The 25,789-nt window shown below is 46.2% G+C and overlaps 1 protein-coding gene across 3 annotated transcripts in view; it reads right to left on the reverse strand.

The window, feature by feature from the left end:
- Positions 1 to 6,759: 6,759 nt before the first annotated feature.
- PTP4A2 (protein tyrosine phosphatase type IVA, member 2) overlaps positions 6,760 to 25,789 on the reverse strand; it is a 21,194-nt gene continuing 2,164 nt past the window's right edge. The window contains exons 2-7 of one of the 3 annotated variants that reach the window (XR_003250097.1): positions 16,536 to 17,214; positions 14,934 to 15,026; positions 10,039 to 10,169; positions 9,074 to 9,148; positions 7,977 to 8,678; positions 6,760 to 7,762 (exon numbers count right to left, since the gene is read on the reverse strand). Coding sequence is in view for 2 of the 3 variants with exons in the window: in XM_026043582.1 (XP_025899367.1) it covers positions 8,570 to 8,678; positions 9,074 to 9,148; positions 10,039 to 10,169; positions 14,934 to 15,026; positions 16,536 to 16,631 (504 nt within the window). In the remaining variant the exon portion in view is untranslated. Of the gene's footprint in view, positions 8,679 to 9,073; positions 9,149 to 10,038; positions 10,170 to 14,933; positions 15,027 to 16,535; positions 17,215 to 25,187; positions 25,276 to 25,789 lie in introns of those variants that run through there. The other 2 variants (XM_026043582.1, XM_026043581.1) reach the window with 2 other exon arrangements.

The following is a 25,789-nucleotide window of genomic DNA, read 5'->3' on the forward strand; positions in this document are numbered from 1 at the left end:
GTCTGTCGTGGCCAGCCAGGTGACAACGGCGTCCTCGTGCCCCTTGGGGACAGCTGCACGAGGCAGGCGGCAGATGGGCAAGCCCGGCGGGAGCTGCGCTGGGAATAGCATCCGTGGAGCCGGCAATCACAGAGCAGAGCCGCCGGGATGGCGGATCCCATTTCCCAGGTCGACGGAGGCAGCCCAGGTAAAATACTCCTGATCCGCAGTGCGCCTTCCATGGTGCACGAGGGGAAATCTGTGGAATTTGGTGCAATGGAGACCTGGAATCTCCCCTGCGGTAATGCATCCAACACCAGAGCTGCCCTGGGCGACCACCTTCCCAGCCACCCTGAGGTGACAGGAGGGTCTGCGGCTCCCCATCCTCAGCATCCCTAGGCATTTGCCCTTGAAACATCCTTGTCAAGGGACTGGGAATCATTTCCTGTGCGAGCTCGCCAAGGCATGCCCCCGAAATCCCTTCTTTGTCTCACACCAAATGCAAAATACGCCTTAAATCGACACCCCTGGTGTTTTATTACCCTTTTCTCGCTGGGGAGGCAGCGCTGGATTCCACGCAAGCGGGAGGAATTCCTGCAGCCTTCAGCTCCGCGAGCCGCTCTCAGCTGTTTTCCGCTTCAGCTCCACAGCAAACGTGAGGGGGACTCGAGTTCCTAATACAAGTTATAACACAGGTTTTATGAGGCGTGCAGCTATGACATAATGATGGAAACGTGGGAACGGGAATGTCTTCAAGGGGCCGCGTTGCAGCGAGCCCCATGCAGGCAAGCGCCCCAGATCATCTCCAGCCAGGAAATCACGTTATGACACTGCAAATATATTTCTCCCATTTCTTGTGGGAGGTCCTGAGCAGGTACAGATTTAATGGTGCTCCGTTTCTCGCGGCTATTGATCGGTATCGGTGCTCGGGAGCAGCAGAGAGTTCCCATCAATTAGGAAGAGGCTCCTTGCAGCATTCAGCCCTGCAGACGGTGCAGCGCGAAGCCCTCAAAGGCTGACTCAGGTGGCCACTGCTTTCTCTATTATTGCATTTCCAATACGAGCCAGATCTCCGAGAGGTTACACTCGTCCTCATCGTCAAAAATTGCAACCTGGATCAATGCTGCTATTAGTGCCAGCAGCCAGAGAGCAGGGGCAGCGCTCGGTTATCCACAAACAATTCCAGCAAAATGGGACGGGACACCAAGGAGATGGCACAGCCCATTTGCTGCAAGGATCCATCATACCTCTTCAGGGTGCACAGGAGGAAAGGGGCTCTGCCAGGCTCTTCCCACCTTGCAGAGTCCAGGATAAGCATGGCCAGCTAATGTAATAATTCCCAAATAGTTAATCAAGACAAGGAAAGACCCAGGCAGGGTCAGGTATCCCTTAGAGCCTTTCCAGGGCAGGGACAGCCTTCCTGAGCCTCCCTCCTTCATCAAGCACTTGGTGAAATCGCCTTTTTCCACCCATTTGCGAGCCGGGCTCATTTCTGAACCCAGCCACGACCCTCTGACACACGGGACCAGCGATTTCTTCTTCCGCTTCTCTGCGGGCCCTGTAGGACACAGCAGGGCAGACTCCCTTAATTCGCACCATCAACACCCTTTGTCTCCCGAAAGACCAAGCGGGATTACAAGCCAAGCTGCTGCCTTCCAGGCTTTCCCTTTCCATGGGCTCCAGGAAGCTTCCTTTTTTATCCACTCTTCCCGCAGGAGCTGCCCAGCAAATGCAAAGCTCACTTGAGGAGCAGAAAATCTACTCCCTTCCTGGGCTTTTGGATGCCCTGGATAACTGTGGGATAAAGAAATGAGCCTTTCTTCCTCAATGAGGCCCCTTCCGCCTCGGCCTTGCAGGGCTGGGGACCTTCTGATCTTGTGTTCCCGCATGGATGGGGAGGACGGGGACATCGTGCCTGTATGTGGCTCCTCTCCCGGCCTTTGCCCTTCCTCTGGCTGGTGAAATCCGGTGAAAAACGGATTCCCGGTGGGATTCGCGCCACCCGGGCTGCTGCTCTGACCCAAACACCCTTTATCATCAAACAGGTGGGACGAGAGCAGAGCGTGCAGCACATATCCATAAACACCCACGCTACAGGGAAGGCGGCATTCCAGCTCGCAGTTCCGGCATAGGAAGCGGCTCCGTTTGGGAATGACAAGAGCCCTATTCCCACACGGGTGTCGGCGGCGAGTCGGACACTGGCTCCCGTGCGGATAGAGCACGAGGTCCCTCGTGCACCGGAGCCTCGCATGGAGCAGGGACAGGAGGGAGGGCCCGGCAGGAGCGCAGAGCCTTGAATCCCATGGGATTAACGCACAGCTGCGTGGCAGGGGATGATGCCGTGCCACTTGCTAGCGATGTTCTGGGGCAGGAAAGGGGAGAAAAGCACCGCTGCTGCTTGCAAATAGCAGCTGGCAGAGCCGCCTCCAGCCTGGGCTTTTGCTGGAAGACTTGATAGCCCCAGAATTCATTTCAAGCCCTTTCCAAGCAAACAGTTTAATTCTGCTGACCTTTAATCCCTTACCGGGGTCCTGAAATAAATGACTGGCTTGAACACGGCTTTGCAGCACACAAAGCCACGCGGCCATTACCGTGGCAGGCACGCAGGATCCACCTGGGATGCTGCTATCACCTAGTAACGGGCGAGCACCGCGGGTTATCGGCGTCACATCTCGCTTCGGCGGGCGCAGCTCTCCCCTCCGCTGCCGGGAGAGAGCGGCTCTCATTCCCCCCGGGAAAGGCAGCTCCGGCGGCTTCACCCGCAGGAGTGACGTTAAAGGAGTTATCAGCTGGTGCTGGGCGACTTGGCAGCCCTCCTGGGGCGCTTCAATTTACTGTCATCGTTAAGGACAAAGACACCGATGTCGAACGCTGGGCATCCTGTAATGGATGGAGCGCGGGCTGCGGAGGAGTTCACTGAGATGCAGAGCATCCATCTTACTTTAAGTAATTAGGCCTGCAGGAAGAACTGCGCTAGCAAAAGCAAGGCTGCAGTCAGCCCTGCCACCCTTCTCCCGACCCTGCTCCCATTTTAAATTCCTGGGTAGGCTCCTGGAAGGGGAAGGCCGGTCGGCTCGTTAGCCGGGGCGCAGGAATGAGGCTGCAAGGAGAACGGGGCTGCGCAGTTAGCAGCGATTCCCGCTGCCACAACAGGGCTGCCGGAGCCGGCCCCGCGCAGCCGGAGAGGCCCGAAGAGGCTCCGCAAAAGCTGTTTCCTTGACGACCTTCCTTGCCTTTTTTTTTTTTTTTTTTTTTTAACTGAAATGGGGTTTTCTTGCCCTGCACAGCGGGTGCTGGATCAGGACTGGCTTCGAGTCCTCCTTGCAAAGATGCCACAGAGACAAATGAGAATCGCGCCCACAGGATCGGCCAAAAGCCACGGGGAAAGGTCCCTGTCCCACGTAGCTGCTGAGCAACCAGGCAGGGCTGGAGCCCTGGAGCCGGAGCCTTGGGCTGGAGAGAAACAGGTGTAAAGAAAGGGACCAAACTTCATTAAACTGTGCGTTTTTCTAGCTCTTCCCCCAGCTTTCTTTCCATTGGTCTGACATTTTTGTTACCATCCTTCTCATTTTGAGTGGCCAGGGCAGAACCGAAGGGCTCACGGGGTCCCGCAGGCAGCTCTCGAGCAGATTCCCATCGGCAGTGGGCAGCACCGCCACCCTGGGGAGCCCATCACATCCCCATCTCCCCTGCCCTGTGCCCGAGCTGACGGCAGGAGCCCCACGGGCCTCCTTGCTGCCCCCAGCAGCTCGGGCAACGAGCAGGTATCGCTGTTAGACCTGGCCAAGACTTTCCAGCAGAACAGAGGCTCCCTCCTGCTATAATCTAAATTGCCCAAATCGGAGCTTTCTGCAGACACATCAATCCCATCAGTTTTCAGCCAAAAGTATGAGGCTCACCTGGATTCCCAGCACTTTGCTTTTCTACTCAAGGCCCCGGATTGCAGGGCTGGGAAGCAGCAAGGAGCAGGCATCAACAAGCTGCTATTTCAAACACATCTCCCAGCTTCACTCTGGGCCCATCTCATGGGCTTTGCTGCTCTTTTTTTCTCGGAAAAATTCTTGTTTCAGTCCTAAAGCCATTTATATTCCATGCAAGAACGTCCTCTTCCCTTTGACTGCTGAAAATTGCTTCTATCAGGAATAAAGGAACACAAGAGCTGGACTGTGTTGCAGGTAGCGTTATCCACGACAAAGGGAACTCCAAAGCACTGAGTGGGATCAATCGGAATAAGCCCGTGCCACCCATGCAGCAGCCTTGGGGATAACAACAGCAAGGACAACACCAAGTAGAAACAAACCAGTAGCTTAGGAAGGTCACAGGCTCCGTGCACGCTCTCCATAGATATTCACAGCCCTGTTCCTGCCCAGCTTCCCTAACGGGACACAGGAGCGATTCCTTACCTTCTTTTTCCCACCTTGAACTCTTCTAGTGCATCCACAGGTTTGCAGCAGGGATTTCCCTCTGGCGATGGCTCTCCGGATCCCTCATTTGTCTCCATCTAGAGTTAAGCCCTGGAAGAAACGGCACAGACGGAGCCACCTCAAATCCCGGTTGTCCTGCACAGCCTGCAGCCACCGCCAGAATAAAGGAGCTTCTCCAGCTGCTCAAAATCTCTCCCAAACAGCTTCTCCACGAGGGAAATCCCACCACAAACGCTGCTCATGGGAGCTGTTCCTCATCCCCGATTCAGGGACCTGCTCAGCGCCCAAAGGAGATGCACAAGAGTCTCCTGGTTCCCATCCCGGATGGCAAAGCCCTCAGCATCCGCACCCACAACGCGCTTGTGGAACAGTGGGTCATGACGAGGGAAGGGCTCAAGATTTAATTCCATGCCTTTGTTGGAGTTTTTATTCCAAAGTGGTATTTGAAGTATTTAATGCAAGTCTGCCAAGAAAATTGGTACCTGTAAGAGTCCTCAAACAGCCTGAAATGAATGGGGTTCTATGTGGTGTGAAACGTGTGACCTGTTACACGTCTTCAGAGGCTGTCACAGGAGTAAATCCAGTTCTAGGAAGGCCTCCCTGACACTTCATTTCCACAGCAGAGTCAAGGGGCTCCTTAGCACCCCCAGCTTCACACCCACGCGCTTCACACCTCAGCCCCACTGCCCTTACGCCTTCGTTTGGGCCTGCCCAAAAAAAGCAAGGAAAGGAACATTTTTCATCTGCGTAAACCTAGAGAGGCAACAGATTTGATGGAAAGCTTGACATTTTACTTCAAAATCCATTTATGGACAAAAGGCAACTCTCCTTAACACCGCCCCCCACCAAGAAACACATCCTTAAAACGCTCTCTTAAGACTACCCCTGGGATCAATTTGCAACTGCTAGCACTAAATTAAATGATTGATAAATATTCAGTTAACAGGACATCCCCTATTGTAGCAGGGCGATGGGTGACTCCTGCAGTCTCTTTGCCCTGCAGAGCCCCTCCACTTCACGTAACATCCTTAATTACTTCCAAAGCAGCACCTTGGGTGATATAAACACACATGTGATAAGTGATATCACCAGTTAAAGGAAGTCTCAGGATCTGAAGTTAGAAGTAGCTGAGATGTAAGCGGGGAAAAAAAAAACAAAATTAACACGAGGCAGGAAGCTCCTGTCGTACAAGCACAACTCATTTGCAATTAAGCTTGGAAAATACCACGGGGGTATTACTTAAATAAGTTATATATAACTATTCCACAGCACTGCCCTGCACACAGGGGAAAAGGGCCCAGGCTCCAAGACTGCAGAAAGTCTCTCATTGTTGTCACCAAACAATAGCCCCATTCAAGCCCTGCCAGGTGGCACAGGCTCTAGTGATGTCCAGGGCAAGACAGCAAGATTTGCAACAGATCCTTTACGCTTCTCGGGAAAGTTGCTGGAGACTTTTTGGTTGTTTTTACATGTATTTTCTTGTATTAACAAATAATGCCGTTAGCAAAAAGCAGCTGCTGGCTGCAGTGTTGCTTGCTCATCTCTAAAGACAGACTCTCGTTTTCCAGCAGTTGGGAAGCCACCAGCAATCCAAGCTACAGAGCAGCAAACGGTGATGAGGGGATTAGAAACACAAGGGGCATCTACAGAATTGTCCAAAAAAAAGCCTTTTGAGATCAAAGAACAGCGCTTAATACTAATGAATGGCAAGAAATTCATCAAGAGCCAGAGGGAAAAGCCATTTTACTTCAAGACCTTTATTGCACTGTGGCCAAGTGCTGAATATTGTGGCTGTTGGAATATTGCACCCTGCTCGTAACGAAGCTCCCCTGTTAGTGCCTATGCTGAACCACAGTTTGAATCAAGGTGCCTCCCATTATTTTTTCCTCAGATTGCCAAGCATGTACAGGGTAAATAGAACATTATAAATCAGAGTAAAACTAGGGGGAAAAAGGCAAAATTATACATATTAGCATGTAAAATATCTTTTATTGTTCTTCAAAAGGGCTTGGGTTTTGGTTTCCAATCCAGCTCAACACCTACCCCTCCAATCCAACATCTGTCGTTTGACAAACCTGCTTTAACTACCAGTATTTCATTTTATTAAAAACATCAACCATTTTAATGTGCAGAAACAGTTAGAACATTAGTTTCTAGTTTGTGAGGGGAAGGCAAAGGTCAGAATTAGGGACTTTTCAGCATCATTTACCTTCCACGTGGAATCCAACATTACCAGATCTGTTTTTCCCCTAATATAGGCATTGACATCAAAGACACTTCTGCGTTTCCTTTAGCTATTAAAGAAATCAGGAACATTACACAGCTTAAAGGGAGGAAGGAACTTATTACAACAACAAAATTGAGTCGGGGAACAAGAGGGAGCTTTGCAAGGTGCAGTGTTTTCCAGCCACGAACCCACACGCAGGCCTGTTGGTGCACCTGTAAAGCGAGGAGCTTGACAAGTACCATTATCTTCTTGCTAAAAATTATAAATCCCTTCTAGGAATAAAATCACAAAAGGCCATTCCTTGTTTTCGGAAAGTGTTTGTGCGGTTACAAACTGCAAATACAGCTCTGGGAGAGGCAGAAATCCCCCGTGGGCAGCTCACATCTCCAGCTTGTGAGGTATTGGTGAGAGGGGTACCAGGCTGCACCCGCTGCCGGTGCAGAATAAAAGCCTTTGGCTCCACAGAAGATCAGAGGACAGCAAGACCTTAACCCTGGACTCAGTGCTGGTATTACAGACATAGCGTCAAACGGCAAGCGTGTGAGGTCGCTAACGGGGCAGAGCACTAAGTTCACCTGTATTTGGTTCAGTAGCCTGGCTCCAACTGCTTCTTGGAGGCTGGAAAAGGACTTGTTGCAACAAACCCAGCGAGGACATCGGTGGCTCTGCAAAAAGCACGCGGTGCTGGCCCATAAACTGCATGTTTAGCCCCAGTGCTCAGAAAGCAGCATGGATTTTTCCTCCCCCAGAGCCACTGCCTGCTAATGCACACAGGCCTGCTGGTGTGCAAGCAGAGATCCGCCCTTCGGAGGAGGCCGCTAAAAAACAAGGCAACCAGTGGTTAAACTGAGCTGTAAATGGAGGCCGGGCTGGGGAGAGGCTCCTGTCGGGAATCTATACTCGTGGAGCACGTTTGTGTGGCATTAGCTTAGCCTCAGACACGGTACAAAGGAGATCCTCCCTCCAAGCCCTGATTTACTGTGTTCAGTAAGGCAGAGAATCTAGACAGTAGCAAAAAGCCTTTTTTCCTTTCCTTATGACAGATAAGTTATTTTAAGTGTTTGCCTGACCCCCCGCCTTGCTCACCTATGACACTTTGAACACCAGTCTTCTGCCAGAGTAGATTTTCTATCTAACAACAGAAAGACAAGCAACATTTCAGCCAAATTCTTTGGAGAAATACGCCTTAGACGCACGCAGAACCACAGGCACACACATTCATCCATATAAACACACACACAGCTTAAAATACCATCTCCCAAACCTCAAGAAAAGGCCTTTAGCAGATCCAGAGCCACTGGGTAGTGAGGCTTCTGCTAAACCCCGCCAAGGAAGATCCCTCGCACCTGTAGAGCGTGGACAGCATGTGGACACACGGCACGAGCATCGCTGAGGCACTAGGACAGTGCTCAGGTTGGCGGCCAAACTGCTCCCGCACAGCAACAAATCTCCTCGTTTCCGTCTGCCAGCTCTCAGCAAGGAAGGAAAGAAAGAAAGGAAGGGAAAAAATAAAATCCATTTAAGAGAATCCCGTGGGAATTAATGTATCAGGACCTAACTGTGGGGTACTTTCCTCAAATCAAGAAAATAGCTTCTGCACAAGCCAATGCTCTGCTGGTTTTCCTTAGACATAAAATTTACTTTATTTCTTTTTTTTTTTTAAGGTTAAAAATACAGAAGGTTCTGAAAGTGATTTTCTCCTTGCAGATGTTCAAACTGCAGCCTGAGGAGAAAATAATCCTTCACTGAAATGTTTCTCTTTTTTTTTTTTTATTTTTTTTATTTTTTTAAATCATCACCACCATTAGGACAGAGGTTGAGGAGCACTGACTCCACCACTCATTTGATGACGCAGTTTGATTCCAGATTCACATTTCCAGGTGCCAAGAGTCCAGAAAACAGCCATGATAAAACTTCTGCCTTTGTTTAGCATTTCTTTCTATTGAACACAGCAGTGACCGTTGGCATCTTTGAAGCGTAATCGCATCTTAGGTCGGTATTTCTCAAGGTAAAGCAGCTGTTTGGAATTGAAAGCTCCCCTCCTTTTCCTAAAGCAAACAGAACAAAGGCTAATATCAAAAGTACTGCTTCAATCACCACATATATCTTAAAGCAGACTGGTTATTTTACTTCAAAGCTTTCCCATACCCATACAGTGGTATTTTGGCTTCTTTATCCAGTTGGAGAAACGATAAACCAGACCAGCCATGCAGTTCATTATCTAAGGGCCAATGTTAAATCAAAACCCAGCTACCAAGTTCCAGTCTATTTTCTTGGATTGGGAGAGTTTGTTTCCAACATCACCAGGGTTAACCTTCAACAGGGTTAACCAGCAACATCAGGGTTAACCTTCCCTTGAAGATGTATGCATTACTTCATATATTAGCTAACTAAAGCCATGACAGTCAAGGAAATATCTTGTAAATTGTTATATTTAACTTACTGTCTTATAAACTGAACTGCATCTTCGTACTTCATTCCACATTCAATGAGAGCAAGTGCAACCAGGACAGGAGCCCTAAATGAGAAATCAATATTTAAGCAAGATCTGGAGAACCAATATATTGAATCTCTCAAAATACATCAAAAATAATCTATAAACAAATGTTAGGTGTCTTCTCTTTAAACCTTATCTATAAGAAAACAATTGCCTGCTGAGTATTTAATGCAGAATCCCTTTCAACAATTCTGCTTTCCGCACACACCTACAAACCCCCAAAACAAACAGTTCTTTAATGTTTGGCATGAAACAGGAACTGGGGAATTTTTATATTTTCTCATTTCTCTACAGCCTAGATTTCTGCTTTGCTCAAAAAAGTCTACAGTATCTTTTCAATGCATTTTGTTGCTTAGGACACTATAGACTTAGTAATGATGTAGGTCTATATGGCATTTAAGAGATGACTTCTATAGATTAATCTTTGTTGCACGCTATAAACAGAAGCGGAGAAGTCCCAGGGCAATAAAGCTTTCTACTTTGGGGTCCTCACTGTGGACATCAGGGAAGTGTAAAGAATTAGCTCTTCAAATGAGCTGAAATCACAGCAGATAATTTTCTGTTGGACATGAATATTCTACTAAACATCCCCAGCTGCCACCAGCACCTCTGAGGGCAGAGCTGCAAAGGCATTTGGATCACTTGTGCTGGTAGCTAAACAAGAAACAGTCCAGGAATTAGGAGAAATAACCCCCACTATCACTGCTGTGCAGCACCTGCATAAACAGAAGAAATTGCTTTCCACAGGACACAATCCGAAACCTCAAAAGCATTCTTCTCCCCCTAAAGCTGTCTCATTTGCTATAGCTAAGGTTTAATTGCCTTCTATAGGTAGAGAGTTTTCCAGATTAAAGCAAAATCTGCCTTTTTCTTCCCCTGTGTGAGAAGAGCAGCAAAAAGCACGTACTAACCTTCCCAACCCTGCCACGCAGTGCACAGCGATACAGCATCCCGGCTCTTCACGAAATTTGCTTTTCAACAGGTTTAGCCAGTCATCAACTATCTGATTCGGGGGTGGTGCTCCATCATCAAACGGCCAGTCCTTGCAAGGAGAAAAGATACTGGGTGTAAAATTCCCTGAAGCAAATGCCACACAGATTGTAATCCATAAGCAACAGCAAGGTAATCATATTTAACGGAAGGAAACTATTCATTCAGCCAAGAAGTTTACTGTACAGTTTACCAGATGTATAGAAGTTTGCACATCAATATCATACAGTGGCACTGAATTTTTAACAGTTAACTTGGTTTTTTAGATTTAAGAACAACTGCCTTTGAAATCTCATTTTATTCAAAATACATAAAAATGAATAGGCACTTCAATCAGATATTTAAGATGGGAAATGGGAACCTTTTGCCTACGATTGTGTCACAGCCACTAAGGTATTTTCCAGTTAAAAAATGGAAAGCATTTTTTAATGCTCTTAAGCAAAAAAAAACAAAACAAAACACTATGTAGGCAAACAATCCAACAGAATTTATTACTTCATTTCTGCCTGTAAAAGGGGTTGCCAATTTGCGCCACGCTAAATATCACCACCATGGAAATCAAAATCACATGCGAGGAGCTTCCCATTTTCTCCAGGCCACAGCTCCCTCCTGGAATGTGTGCTGAGTGGAGTACTATGCGTCCTAAAATTATATCCAAGTCTAACATGTCACATGTTTCATACTCTTCTCAGAAACAGGGAGTGCTGCAGAAAGAGCACTCCTAGATGCAAGGGGAAAGATGATACCTTGCTATTTAGCACCTGTCATTAGTGGACTGCAGCGCATATTACAAAAGAGATTTATAGCCCGATTTTCATATTATTCAACCACCTCTCCAAATGGTTAAGAAGCTGCTCTGAGAAGAGTCCTGTCTTTGTCGCTGGCTGGCACTGTGCTTTTCAATTATCATCTTGGGGACAGGTAATAGGAGGTGATATTCTCTGAAGCCTGAAAAAAAGGCCTGCAGAAACCCAAGAAGGCAAAGGAAGGTGAGAAAAACACTAGACTTTCCATTTTGAAATACACTTACTGCTACCCAGACGCTTCCTGTGGAACGAGTACAGGTTTGAAAAAAAGATCTCAGCTAAAATGCATCTTCTGAATGTGTTAGCAGCTGCAATCTTGCAAGGTGCAAATCCACATCACAGAACTAGAAAAGCAAAAAGCTTCCAATACTAAATAACTTTGTGATCAATCCAGACATACAAAGTCTGAACCTAATGGGTGTAGTGAATACCTTTTTAAAGAAAATGGAAGTTAAAAATATTTGAGACAAAACCGCAAAATAAAAGGCTAGAGAAACAAGGTTTTAAGATGAAATTGGTGCTTCCTAATGTAGGTTTTTACATGATTATTTGATTTACATAATCATATTAATTTAGTACCAGTGTCTTCCACTGTCAGGGAAAGATGTATGGACCATCAAAAGATCAGGCACTGCCTATTGCAAAGAACTCGCATATCATTTCTACATCTTAAATTAGATTCGAATAATTTCCTCCAGACACCACATACACAAGGTTACTGTCTTACTTTAGCTTGCACATTACCCATCATGTGCCCACAACTCTTGTGCTGGCTGCAATCAATGACAGCCCTTATTTCCCCAAAGAGCATCGCTTTATCATTATTGATAAACTACTGACATTAAATCAGGGCTGATAAAACAGTGGTGTATGGGATACTGCCCAGAATGCGATACAAGAATAATTCTGGGAAGAGAGAAGTAATTGCAGCAAAGTTTCGCAGTTTTTCTCCTGCTTATGAGCTCTGTCAGCAGCACCTCAGAATTCCTGTCAGGCAGCAAAGAAAACAAATTGCTAAGTTCCAAGAGCAAAACAGTCATTAAAAACCAGAGCGATGCACCGAGCTTGTACAAACAGAAAGCATCTCTTTCGTGCCACCCTCCAGAAGCTGAAAAGGATGATATGCAAGACTGGATTCTTCTTATTTACGCTTTACTTAGAGCAGCGCTGCTCAAGAAAAGAGCTCTGGGTTTGTCCCCTGGCCAGATTACCGATGCAGAACTGAGGTGACCAAGAAGCAGCACCAGAACTGAGGTGACAAAGATCCTTTCCTTCCAAATCTACATGGAGCTCACTTGGAATCCCAACCACAGCAGCAAGACACAGCACAGTGGCCGGAGCCTGCACGGGAGGAGACTGTTGCCACCAGTGTGGAGCTTTCCCACCTTCGCGTCCAAAGGGTTTGTGGTTACACAACAAATATCAGGTGCGGCGAGGTCACGTCCCTAACGTGGGTGAGCTGTAGCCCTTCTGCTAAGGCGGGAGAACGCCTGATCCAGGCACGAACCATGAAGAAAAAGCTGACATGAGTAGATTAGTGAAATGTGCCTTAAGACAAACAAACCCATGACAGGCCTTTCCTCACCAGTCAGGGGAAAAATGTTTCAAGGAAAATCAGCAGCAGTTTTTCTGGTGCAACATTCCTACGCAGACAAGACCTTCCCCAGAAACCGAGCTGGGCGAACTGTGCAGAATCCCACAGAAACTAAACCCATCTCCACCTCCCGCCTCCCTGATTTAATCCCTGTTGATAAACATGCGTATGCAGTACTACTACTTCAAACACGGTACATCTCATTCTCTGGTTTCTCACTACGCCATCTGCCAACACAACTCTCTAGCTGCCACACTACCCACCCTGCCAGTATATTATTTTGCATCATGGCGTGAAAGGAGGCTTTGCTAAAACGCTCTCAGTTTCAGGGGTTTTAACTAGGCTTTTGACCTCAACAGTTTTAAAATAGACACTAATCTCTCCGAGGCTGTGTATTTAATCTTCATTATTTTTACAAGCAAATATTAGCTTTAAATAGTGATGTGTTATTTTCTCAGCCAGCTGGTAATTCAACACCATTTCTGCAGAGAGCAGAGCACCGTTTTGGAAAACGCACACGTTCATAGGAAGGAAAAGCTACACAGGGGGCAGGCACGTTGATTACTACGTAGACTTAAAACACCAAAATGCCAACACACTACAGGGAATTTTGAAGGCAATAAAATGAGTGAAATCGGTGGTGACATTAACAGCAAAACCTTCTCTGTCACCCTCTCCAGGTGCCCATCGGCTTGGTGCTCCCTATGGTTCTGCCTTCCGCAGCAAGGGAATAGGGAGAACCACTGAAGTGGATGCAGAGGGGCTGAGGCAAACACACATAGACACATGTCACTCCAAGTGAAAGGCTCTCCACCGAAACGGTCCCAAGCAGAACTGCCTCAAACACCATTTCCAGCCTTCGCAAAGCTTCCCCAAAACCTGGTTTCAGTTCACTTCTTATCACCACCAAGTTTTCAAGATTTCTTGAGAAGCAAAATCCCCCGCCTGTTTCAGAAGTGGCTGCTCCCAGCAGAGCCTCCCGCCTGTCCGGGGCACCAGGCCATGACATTCCTGCCAGTGCCACTCACGGCTTGCCGGGATGCCAAGGTCAGTTGGCCCTGGCCGGGCTGCAGCAGAGGTGGAGCCCTGGGAATCCGGCCTGAGGCTCCCAGGAAGGATTCAAGTCTCTGCTCCACCACAAAAACACTCTAAGCTCCAGTTTAAGCCAGGGCTTCCACACGCTTTTCTGTAGATCTAAGACACCAAAAGTTTAATCCTTCTCTTGCCTATTCTAATTTTAGGACTAGAGGTTCCACGGCAGCGTGTCTGGGAACATTTACAGTGCCCAGTTCCAGAAAAGCTTCCAGACTGAATAAATAAGGCTATTCCATAGCAACAGCTCTAGGAGCCTGCAAGCCTTGGAATGATGGATTTTCCAACACCACTGAGGCACACTTGGCTGCCTACAACTGGAGAAGGTGCTTAGCAAGGCTGGGAGCCAGGAATTCTGACTGATCTAGATGTAGAAGCCCCACAGACAAGCCAGGGTCAAAGCGTTCCTCCTTACAGGAAGCATAAAAGCGTTCCTCCAACTGGGCCGTAAAACCCAGGGGGTTTTAGAAGACTGACTACCTGCAACAAGGCAGCAGGATGCAGTTTCTGGCATCGCAACATAGATTAGTCAGTAGAATAAACTGATTATATCTGACACACTATAATAATTCAGAAGTATTGCCTGGAAAAACACTGCCTGCAAGCTTAACACGAGCACACACCTATTAAAAAACCCTCCCCTAAGACATCAAGTGCTCCTGGATGGTGATGGAGTGGGACAGCCATTGCGTAACGCAGAGGTGAGGAGCAGTCATGGAATTCCACCTGCTGAACAGGGAAGACGCCAGCAGCTACGCTGCGTTTACAGGCCAGGGGTGAGGAGATGACTGCTGTTCTGCTACAGACAGCAAAAAGCCTTGGTTTTATGCAAAACAAGCAGCCTATCTGCACAGTAGCCATGGGCTCAAGAGAGAAAAGGCATCTTTTGATTAACAGAAGGGAGTTTTATCTTCTGAGAGGGCCAGCGGTAAAGTCAAGTGCTGTGTCTAGGGAAAAAAACCTGAACTGAGCTGTATGAACCATGAGGCTGAACAGGCTGTAAGTTCTGCAAATTCACACTGGACTAGCATCAACACATTCTCTAAAGGGCAACCAAACTATCTGAGCAAATCCAGACATCCAAGACCAGAAGGTTCTCTTCTAACTGAAATGTCTGGTCCAGAGTAATGAATCTGAAAGTCCTTTCCACAAAGTTACAGCTAGTTTCTCAAAGCCAGCCTTATCTGATGCAGGGAAGCACACAGCTTTTGGCCAATCTGAAAGAAATCAGGGCATTATTGAACCTAAAACATTAAGCCATCTCCATCATTTGCAGACCAGTATTTTTTCTTCTAGTTTTAGAGAGTTTTTAAAGGTAACTCACTAGAACCTGGATTCCTTCTTTTTCAATAGGAGCTTGATCATAAGTGGCATCACAAACTCGCACCAAGGTTGTCACTCCGTACTTCTTCAGCTCCTTTAAGAACAAGGGAAAAATGTGAGCACACTGACAGAGTGAAAAATTAAAGATTTTTTTTCAATTGCTACAAAACTCAACACACTCTCCTGGGTCAGCAGTATTGCAATCATTCCACAGTTCCACAGAGACTAGACAGTGAAGGAGCAAGGGCCAAATGGGAACAGAGTGTTTGTGACCTACATTAGGAGAAGGGTTACAAATGGTGAGAATAAATATGAAATAACTCTGAAATATTCTTCTCTAGGGAGAGGCTAGAGCGGGAAAAAACTTGCATATATGAAACAGCAAAATGAAAATAGCTGCTCATACTCTCCATGCAGCTTCTTCTTCTCTTTAAATAGAAGCATGGAACTGCTTGCTTCAGCCAGTGTTGACATTTTGAGGCAGGGAGGAACAGAACACACACACCACCATACTCCAGCTTCCTTGTAATGCACTATAAGTAGCACATTGTGCGAGACAAATAATCAGGAGATCAAACAAAAGCTGCTCCAGTTCACTTTGAAGGTTCATACGGCAAACAGAACTTCCTCTCCTGTTTGGACTGAATCACTTGACTTTTAACAATTAGCAGTAATACCTCTTCCAGACTCAAGACTCCTGAAGAGTCTTGAGAGAGATAATCCATAACAACACAGAAAAAAAAAAATAGAGAGACCAAAAGAATGTGAGTTTCAGACAGAATTAACCATTCATATCAGAGTGGACTCATGGTGAAGAACATGTTGCTAAATGATGGAAATCACAGCAGCTGCAGACAGGCATGAGGATCAGATGACAGACTCTTATCAGAATGAAAAGACCTACACATACAAGATAAAAGTCCTCTGGATAGACTAAGGATACTAAGACTAAGGCACAAAGATACAGCAGATGTGGAACAAAGTAGAATGCAAAAGCAAGCTGCACTAGCATTTCTCTGATGATACCATCTGTTACTTTTTCAGAAAACTGAATATTAAATTTTGCAGCATTTAAGACCTCCTAGTGTCAGTTTGATGCACAGCCCATTGTAGTTGGCTCTCTGCCCATCCTCAGATCCGGGGCGGGTGTTATTTTTAATGGACAAATTTTAGCACCTGATATCTGACTATGCTGGGGGTGAGAGGACAATCTGAGCAAATTTCTCCACGAGTTCAACGACTGTTCTTGAGCATTGCAGTTAATCCTGCTCTAAAGGCCAAGAAAGATCAGAAACCAGTTAGGGTCAGAACATGCAGAACCAGAACATGGTCCTTCCTGGACAAGGAAGATGGGAAACGGTGCACTTATATCCTAAAACAGAACCTCTACCCCAGTTAAAGAAATGTAAGATTCGAAAGAGGTGAATTTTCTCCCCACAGGGTCAGGAGAATGCAAACAATCTACTACAGAAAAACAAGTGCCTTAAATAACATGTAAAATATATTTAAAGCTCTGTGAACAACAGGTGTGAAGAGTGTTTAGTATCTCTGCAGAAGGCTTCAGTATATAAGAAAAGGATGATACTTCATTTGACTGCCTTACCTCTGTGAACTTGTTGAGGGTTGCATTGGTTGGGTTGTGAGTGATCAGGAAACGCATATTCTCATAGGTAATTTCCACTGGGGCTGGACGGTTCATAATGGCAAAAAAAATGTGTAAGGGGCCAAAAAAAAACAAAAAAAAAAAAAGAAAAAAAAATCAGTAACTTCTGAAACGTTTCACAGCAGAAAACATTTAAAAGACCACTAGAATGCCTGGGATCGCTCAGAGCTTGCTTTGCCGTGTTTGTTCATTAAAGACTTCGCTTCTAGAAAAGCAACTTTGCTTTAAAATCCGCTTGCCTTCAAGTTAGGCCTCGATTACTGCAGGTGGTATCCTTCAGACTCCAAAACTTCTGACTACATGCAAGACTAGGCAGCCTGTTCTACATTTAGGCACTGGTGAGGCAAAAAAATAAGGGCAGGTTTTCTCTCCACTTTGTTTTCTTGTTGCTTAGTTTTGCTAGAGTCAGTAAAAGGAATATGCTTCCAATATGCAAAAGATATCCCATATATTTGAGAGTGTTCGTTGTGTCTGGAGTCTTCAAGGCAAAGTGATTATGGCACGTAAACCCCCTGCACCCAGCTCACTTGTCAGCCAGGGTGCTGTGCTGGGCCTGGCAGAAGTCTGCCCTCACTCTCAGAATCGCCATAAATGTGCGACGGATATTCCAACAGAACACCTAGAGAGAAGAAAAAGAGCATGTAAGAGGAATTGCTTCTCATTCCACACCCCCCAAATATCAACTCTCCTGCAAGTTCCAACTAGTTGTACTGGTAAGGACTGAAATTTATTTTAAGTCTTGCTTTTCAATCAACTTTGGGGAGGCATACAGCTTTGCCTGCTTTCCTCAAGGTCACTCAAATTAAGCCAGACATGATGTTAAAATACATATATACGTATATGCACACACACACTATCTAGTTTAAAGTTATTATCCCAGATATTCCCTCTACATTGAACACTATCCAGCCCAGCACTGCAGGCCTTCTGACAACTGCTGTTCCTGGCACCCAAGACCCCAGAAGGGAAAACAAGAAAACCTTTTCACCCACTTTTTGCTGCTCCTCCCTCTTAGTCAGGTGCCACAGAAGAGGAGAAAATAGCACGAAGCCAAGTACATATTTGAAAGTGTTTGTTGGTGCAGTCATACCTGTTAACCTTTGGGGCTAAGCACATATACAGAAAAATACCATTGGTGCAGCTTAGCTTTCTGGAGGGGAAGAAAGCAAGCCATACAAGTGGGGACCTTTTCTAAGAGTATAACTGCCATATATTACACCAAATGAAACACTAGAATAGACAACAGGACTTTTATGCTGTCTGAAAGAGACGAATTTAGCCAGAATGACATAATCTGCTTTGGAATAATTTATTAGCAGAACAGACGCTTAAACTGAAAGAAATGTTAAGGTATGTAAACAGCATGAAGAAAAAAAATAATTGCAGAATATAACAGAAATATATATATATAATTTCAAAAATGTATTTGAATAAAAGACAAGCTAGCATTTAGAAATCAAACTCATAACTTCAACAAAAAGGTCAGTGTGGCACACCCAAAGAAATACAATTAGGGGAAAAAAATACAGAGGCCTTGAAGTTCACTCCCCAAACTTCTGGTGCTCTCAGTATTTTAATGAGATCCTCATTTTAAAATAGTCAAATTAAGTACTAGAAAATTATCTTTTTCACAAAGTGGGAAAAAAATCACCCAAAGAACAGCAATTATTTCCTTGAAAAACATCTTTCAATGCCAAAAAAATGCATTAATTAGGTTACCAGAGGCAAGAACAAAGGTTTTCAATAACTTCTCCCGACCTTAAAGGAGTTCTCATCTCAAGCGACTGAAATACAAGTTTCAAAAATGAATTTCAGAACGTTTTATCAGTTTAATGATTACAGGATTAAGTCTCACCCCAGATGGAAGAGTTCCATCTAAACGCATGGATTCAAATCCCAGGATTTGTCAATTCTTGCACATTTGTCAACTTCTCATACATACTACAGTAGCTCAAAGCAAAGGATTTGTTAAAATGCATTACAGTCTGTTGTAGTTATGTCGTACCAAGAATAGAAGAACTCAAGTTACAGCGTCCACATGTGCCTAGGACCTGTGAATCTTTACGCAAGAAAGGCAGCTTTCAGAAAAACAGTTTTCTTTCTCACCTCCCATCGAAATGCACAGTCATTGCAAAGACTTACATTCCAAAGGACGAGTCGAAAGACCACGTTCTCAAAAGTACAGAGCTTAAGGCATTTAAAATAAAATCAGTGGGCAAGAGAACTTGGCATGAGAGATTCAAATTTGGATGCAGAGCACCAGAGCTTCGCAGCATTGCCAAAGCTCACCGTCTCAAGGGGGGAAAAAAACAATTTGGTCTGTATTTAAACAACTTGTTTCAATGTTTTCCCTTTCAGTGCTGATCGTTTGATTGAAAGGGCCTCATCCAGTGCTGTCTACACTGTGCACTGACATGGCCATTGAGGCTGCACTTCTCTTCCCTCAAGCCAAAGAGTTAATTTCTCTTTAATTGTTTTTAAGCTGTTGTGTAAATTCACCAGGTCATGACTAAAGGACACGAGCAGACAGTGTATTCCAGTAAATCAAGAATGGCCCTGGGAGCATTGGCCACCCTTTGGTGACTGTGCAGGGTGCAGCCTTGGCCAAGTCCCTTTCGGTAGCTCAGTGTGTCTGTGGAACAGGAATGACACCACCTTACCTTCCCCTGGGGAGTATTACAAGGGAGTTTAATTAGCTAACTGCTCAGAAGTGATTAAAAAATGACAAGCACTGAATTTAAGCATAAAAAAAGACTTCTCGAAGGATAAAGACTCTTAGAAGTTTATGTAGCACATAATTCTATTTTAAAAACAATTTGGTTAATGACACATATATTCCTTACTCCTATGGCCTTCAACTGCTATACACCAAGAAGTAGAAAAAAAGCAAGTTTTAAATTATGAAAGTGAAAAACTCTCTACAGCTGAGTTCTGATCTCCCCAAGCAAATACTCCAAATTTCTTCCTCCCCATTAGGGTTAGCAATGCGAATTTGTATTTAAAAATCCCAAGAAAATCGAGCACTTGTTAGGACAATTATGATAAATAGTAATTATGTGCATGTATACTATGAAACAAGAAATTTTTCAGTCAATTAATCCTCAACTTTTTTTTTTTTTTTTTTTTAAAGAACACTTAGAAAGTGACATAGAACATGGAGAGAAACCAAAAAAATTACTCCATGGCTTATTTGGTCAGCCTCAGGAGGAAGGGAGCACAACTATCTAACACATCAACACTAGAAACCAGAGGAGGAGGAAAAAAACAGAGACAGCAGCACAAACAAGTCAAGCAATAACAACCCTTGCATTAGAAAAGAACAAGATATGCTTGGGAATTGGTTTCTGACATTGTTTAACTTAATCAGCGGGAATTAATCACCAATCAAGATGCCTATCTACACATTCAGATCTATTGAACTGTGACAGTCCTTGCATCTATGGAGAAGACTATTTAAACCTACCAGCCCTGTGAGCACTAGGGCCAGACTGCCCGGCCTCCCCACCCTTCACACTTACTTGATAAAGCCCAAAGAGGTCAATCTGAGAAGAATGTCATTCCAAATACCAGGAATGTGCAAGAATGCACTTAAAATATAAACCTGGGACAGACCCTCTATCAATTACCCCATTTGTTTGTGCTACTTAAAGAAAACAGTTAAATGAATTCCTGACTTGTCAGAAGCTCTGCAATTGCCTTAAGTATAAAAGCAATACACCTACGACACCCGTTCCCAGCAGCTGCCTAGCCTAGCACTGGATTAACTCGTAAATGCAGTATTTAAATTAAGCAAACCACTTACTCTTCTGTATTGATCCTGTACAAGTTAGGGAAATGGTGCTTTTAAGAAATAAGCAATCTTGTATGGTATTGCTAGCTACATCTCCTTCAAAACACACATTTCCAAGTGTTTCCTTTGCTGCACCAAGACAGCCCAACAGCCTGCAACAGCTGCAGCTTCCACAGATTGCAAAACTGAGATACCGCTGCAAAGGGCACTTGGATCGCCTTTCAAAATAAGCCAGTGCACAGGATGCAAAGCAAAGCCTGCTAATTTGTCAGTCAATATTGAAAGAATACTTCAGTGCTTTAAGAACAGTATTTTTCAAACTGCCTCAACTAATTTTGTTCACATAACTGGAAATCTACATGTGATATGTAAATGAAGTTACTTAATAAGCTGCTGATTTTTTCTCCTTTGCCTCTTCTATAAAATCTCCTTCTTGTGCTTTGTATTTATACACACACACAAAAAAAAAAAATAGCAGGGAAAAAAACAGTGCATGGGACAATTCAAAACCTAATCATAAAAAAGTTACAATTCCAGTACTGCCCCGCAACCCAGCTAGACTTTTACTGACATTTTGAGTACATTACATTCCACTTTATGCATCTTCCTGCTAAAAGAGCTCTGTTCCATCAATACTGTCAAAAAGGTCTCGAGGAGCTGCTGCTTCTGGAGCAAAAGTCACTCTTCAAGTGAAAGAATCCATCAAGACCTCCAAAACTAGTCAACTTGAACACATCAGAAACACAACATTACTAACAACCCAGGCAACTCTTCTCCAAAATATATTTTCTCCAAAATATATTTTCTCTGTATACAGAGAACTAATTGTGACTAACATTCTCAGGAAGAAAAAGAAAAAAAAATATCAGAAAAATCTTGTTCAATCTCTGAAAGAAGCTTGTTCAGAGCGACACGTGCCCAGAGAGGGGTGAGGTCAAAAATTCTGCTGTTCCACCCTGTCCACCCCCGCCTCCCAGCTCCCTCCCAGTTTGCTGACAAGTTCTGCTGGTGACTCATTCATTTCCTTTTCACTCTGGCCTAGGCCTTAAAGTCAGCAGCAGCGGATATAAACCTGCCTCAGAAAGAGTTTATTTTTTTTATTTTTATTTATTGAAATCTCAAAAGTGAAACATCAGGAAAGAATAAAGAACTGTCAAACAGACCTAGCTGGACTACTGTGCAAGAGAGCAATCATGCATGGAAACTCCTTTGAGTTCTTCAGAAGTTATCTGCCTTCCTGTGGGTGAGGTCAAGCCATTAAATAATCAACAAGGGCATCAATGCATGGAGAACATCATCCTGGCAAGTTCGCCAGGGGGAAGTTATTAGATACTCCACTAACTTTCAAATTTTTGAGATGTGTTTTATGCTACAGACCTTTTCTGTGGGAAGGAACCGCTTTGCAACTTAAAATGCTGTTCAGATGTTTATGATTATTGAACACTTTCCTCACCCACCACTTAAATAAAAATCTTTAGAAGGAAGACACATTTGAATCTCATTTACATACCACAGCGAAAAGAAAATAAAGTTCCTAAAATCATAACTGTTCGAACAGTAAAAACCAAAAGGCTTTCTAAAAAACAAGAATTTAACGCTTATTACCCTGCTGTATTATGTCACAGAATTACATCTGAAATGTAATGAAATTAAGAGAAAGTTAAAGAAGTTACTTTAGAAAACATTTTGATTATGTGAGTGATGAGAACAACTCATTCCTAAAAATCAGAATGTCGAGTTGTCTAAAGTGTCTCAACTGCTGGCTTTTGAAAATGTATTCTTGATAATCATATTCCCTGACAACTCAGACTAAATATTCTTCTCACATTTAAGTAACTAAAAAAATCATTAACAAGTCAAGCAGGACTTAAAGGCAATTTCAAATCACATAGCAACAGGGATGATATTCAATTAAGTTAGAGCTGAATTACTTTCATCTTACTCATCTCAGCTCTTTGAATTTGCCATGTACCTCCGCTGGAAAATGACTTAGTGGAGAGTTGGCTTCTTTTCCACACTCCTGTGGCACTTAAAGTCAGTCTCACTGCTGAAACTTAAACCAAATGATAAACTTCACCGCATGTCCACAAAGTCACCATTGTTAAAATTCACAGTCAACTATTTCAAGAATAGCTAGACTCGCAGTGAAAAAAACATTACTGCTTTATTATAAAAAAAAAAAGAAACAAGGGGTAACAAAACAAAGGTGCACAGGGAGTGACCTGAATAGAGACAGCAATCCAATGTCTCAAGTGTTATAATACACAAAGGGATCAAGAGATTTAAGACTCCTGTGTCCCCTCACAATTAGTTCAAAGAGGTGCAACATAATACTGCAGCCAACAGCCACTATAAAGGGATTTTATACTCTTGTGATATACATCAGCCAGTTCCTGCCCTAAATAGATGTCAGCCTGATCTAGCACTGTAATTCACTCAAACAGAGAAACTTCTACCCTAAATTCTCAATCCATTAAGTCTGTTTTTCAGGTTTAAACAGAGCAATTTTAAACCTTCAACTCCCTTTTCACAGGCAAATAAACTTTCAAATTAATCCATGACAACAGACAACACCTAGCAAGGTTAGCTCCTCTCTCTTACTTCGACAGCGGTGTTTCACTGACGCTTTTTCTCCTCTAAAGACACTAGCAAAACTACACAACCTGTAACATTTACAGAAGTTTTCTGACAGTATCTACAGTACATTACAGCATCTGAAGAGTTGTGTTTTCAGCTACGGATGGTCTTAGTTAAGCCAAGAGCAGAAACGTGCCTTTACACGAACAGCACAGGGTCCAGTCCTCACCAGGCCTGTGCATGGCTCTGTTGCCCCGAGTCCTCACAACAGTGACAACATTCCAGAACAGGGCAAAGGGCAGCGCGAGAGTGACGAAACGCGCCGCGTTCACAGGTCACCTCTGCTCTGACACAGGAAGAATGCTCAAGCAGTACCATGTCAGGCACAAAGATGGGTATTTACAGGTAATGAACTCTTGAAATCAATCCTCTATGTTTTTGCATATATCTCTAACAAGAGCCACCTACATTCCTGGCTGTGCATCTGTACATACACGGATATTTACTCCTACCTTAACTCATAAATTGAGACACATCACTTCTTTCCAGCAGTTGAGTTCATTAAAGTTAAGCATTTATATATGTTGAGTCATAAGGAGAGAGTTTTCTGGTTGTTGCCGGTAGTGGGTTTTTCTTTTTTTCTTCCTTAAATACTAGCTGCAGTTCTGAGTCAGAACCTGGCTGTTTCATTCTGGGGGTTTTGAAGCTAGTTTCCATTTATACAGTAGCCTTTAGAAGCCAACTTTCTGCCCTACTCCTCTCATACTGAAAGCACAGAGCACCGAGAGGAAAAGGAGATCGTGACTAATCACACCAAGGAACCACGAGGAAGCACCACCAGAGCAGAGGCCACTTCTCTGACAATCCTCAGCCAGCAACGGCTCCCAATTTGCTCCCTCTGTCGCGTCCCACAGCTCCAATAACCTCCAGCTCTCAATAACCAGGTTTCTCCACCAAAGCTTTCCCTTTCCAGGCAGCCCCCAGCCCTATCTGCAGCTCTGCTCTATATGCAGCTCCCTACCAGGACTTGTCTCGAGCCTTCGTTCGGTCACTCTTACACTCCTTTCTTTGGCAACACCAGTGCTCTCCTTCGCTCCTGCTCTGGCCAGAATTCCTTAACTCACCACTTCAAATCCCGCGGGGCAGCCTTGAGACACCAACTGGCCTCCTCACAGCCCTGCCTCCACTCAAATCCCAGGAAAACCACCACATCCTGGACACCCTTCCTCTCCAGCCCTATAATACGGCTTCCCCACCCCACCTTCCAGCTCAGACCTCTGGAAAAATCTTTCTTTCTTTTACAGACACTCTCCAGGCCAAGCACAAGGGAGCCCTTTCCCCAAACACAACCGCAATCTCCATCTTTACCCTCTCCTACACAAGCTCCTACATCTCTAGGGTAAAGAGACTCTTCTCAGTCCATTCTACACGGGAAAGGAAGCTGAAGGACCTCCTCCTCTTCCTCCTCCTCTCAAATAACCCCTTCTAAACTTCCTCCATCCCATCTCAGGTACAAGACCCTTCCCCACATCACCCCAAACGAGTCCCATGAACCAGGAGGCCAGGAAGCATCAGTCAAGGCAGTCCCACAGGCTAGGGAAAAACCCCAAGAGCAGAAAAGACTCTCCAAAGCAGCACCTCCTGCTAAGGGGAACGTCCTAGGCCACGAAGGACACCCCAAACCAGGCCCCCAAACCAGAGAGAACCCCCCAAAGCAGAAAGGACCCTCCGAACCTGCCCCACAGGCCAGCAGGGAGCTCCCTAGCACCTTCTCAAACCAGCCCCTTGTGCCGGAGCCAACAGGAAATACCCCCCGCAACCAGGAAGCACCCCTCAAAACAGGAAGAGCCCTCCTAAAGCCAGGAAACCCTCCCCAAATAGCCCTGCAAGGCAAGGGGATGCCCCAAAGCAGGAAGAACAACCCCCCAACGACTGGCACAGGCCAAGGGGATGTCCCAAACCAAGAAGAGCCCCCTCCACAACCACTCACAGAGACCAAAGGGAGTCCCCAAAGCAGGCAGAGCACCCACAACCCCCCCTGGGCAGGCCAGAGGACCCGCTTGGCCATGAAGGGCGCCCCTAAACCGCCCCCTCGGGCCGCAGGGGCCACTCGAGGCCGGGGGGACCCCCCAGCTCCCCCCGCCGCCGCCGGGCCCGCCCCGGGGCGGGGGCTCGGGCCTCACCCGGCGCCCCCCGGCTCCTCCTCCCCGCCGCGGCCCCCTCACCCTGGGCATTGAGCGCGTCGGCGTTCGTCCGAGCGGGCCCGGCGCCTCCCACACACACGGCGGGCCGGGGGAAGGCGGAGGGCGGGCGGTGGCAGCGGGCCGGGCGCGGCGGCGGCGAGGCCCGTATCGGGGGTGGGCAGGGAGGGGGAGGGCTCGGTGGGGTCCGGTCCGGCCCGGCCGCGCGGAGAGAGCCCGAGAGGCCGCGCGCCGCCACACGGCTCGCCGCGCACAGGCCGCCCCCCCGCCCGCGCGCACAGTGGCACGGCCCGCCTCACACCCGCGGCCCACAGTGGTACGGTCCGCCCCGCGCGGAACCGCCCACCGCGGGATGGAACGGGGGGGGGGGGGCGCAGCCCAACGGCGGGGCGGGCGGCGGCGAAACGGCCCCGCCGCCCCTTCCGCACAGCCCGCCGTGCTGATCCCCTTGCGGGAACCGGCTCCGCCTCCCCGCGGCCGCGGGGAACGGCTCCCGAGCCGCCGCCGGTGCTGGAGCAGCCTCGCTCCGCACCCCCGCAGCAGAACCGGCGTTGGTACAGCCCGCTCCGCCCGCTAGCGCCCCCCGCCGCCGTCCAGTGGAACAGCCCCCCTCCCCCCACCAGGGG

This window comes from Nothoprocta perdicaria, unplaced genomic scaffold, assembly GCF_003342845.1.
Source record: "Nothoprocta perdicaria isolate Ctin4 unplaced genomic scaffold, notPer1 scaffold_33, whole genome shotgun sequence".
Taxonomy (NCBI): Eukaryota; Metazoa; Chordata; class Aves; order Tinamiformes; family Tinamidae; genus Nothoprocta; species Nothoprocta perdicaria.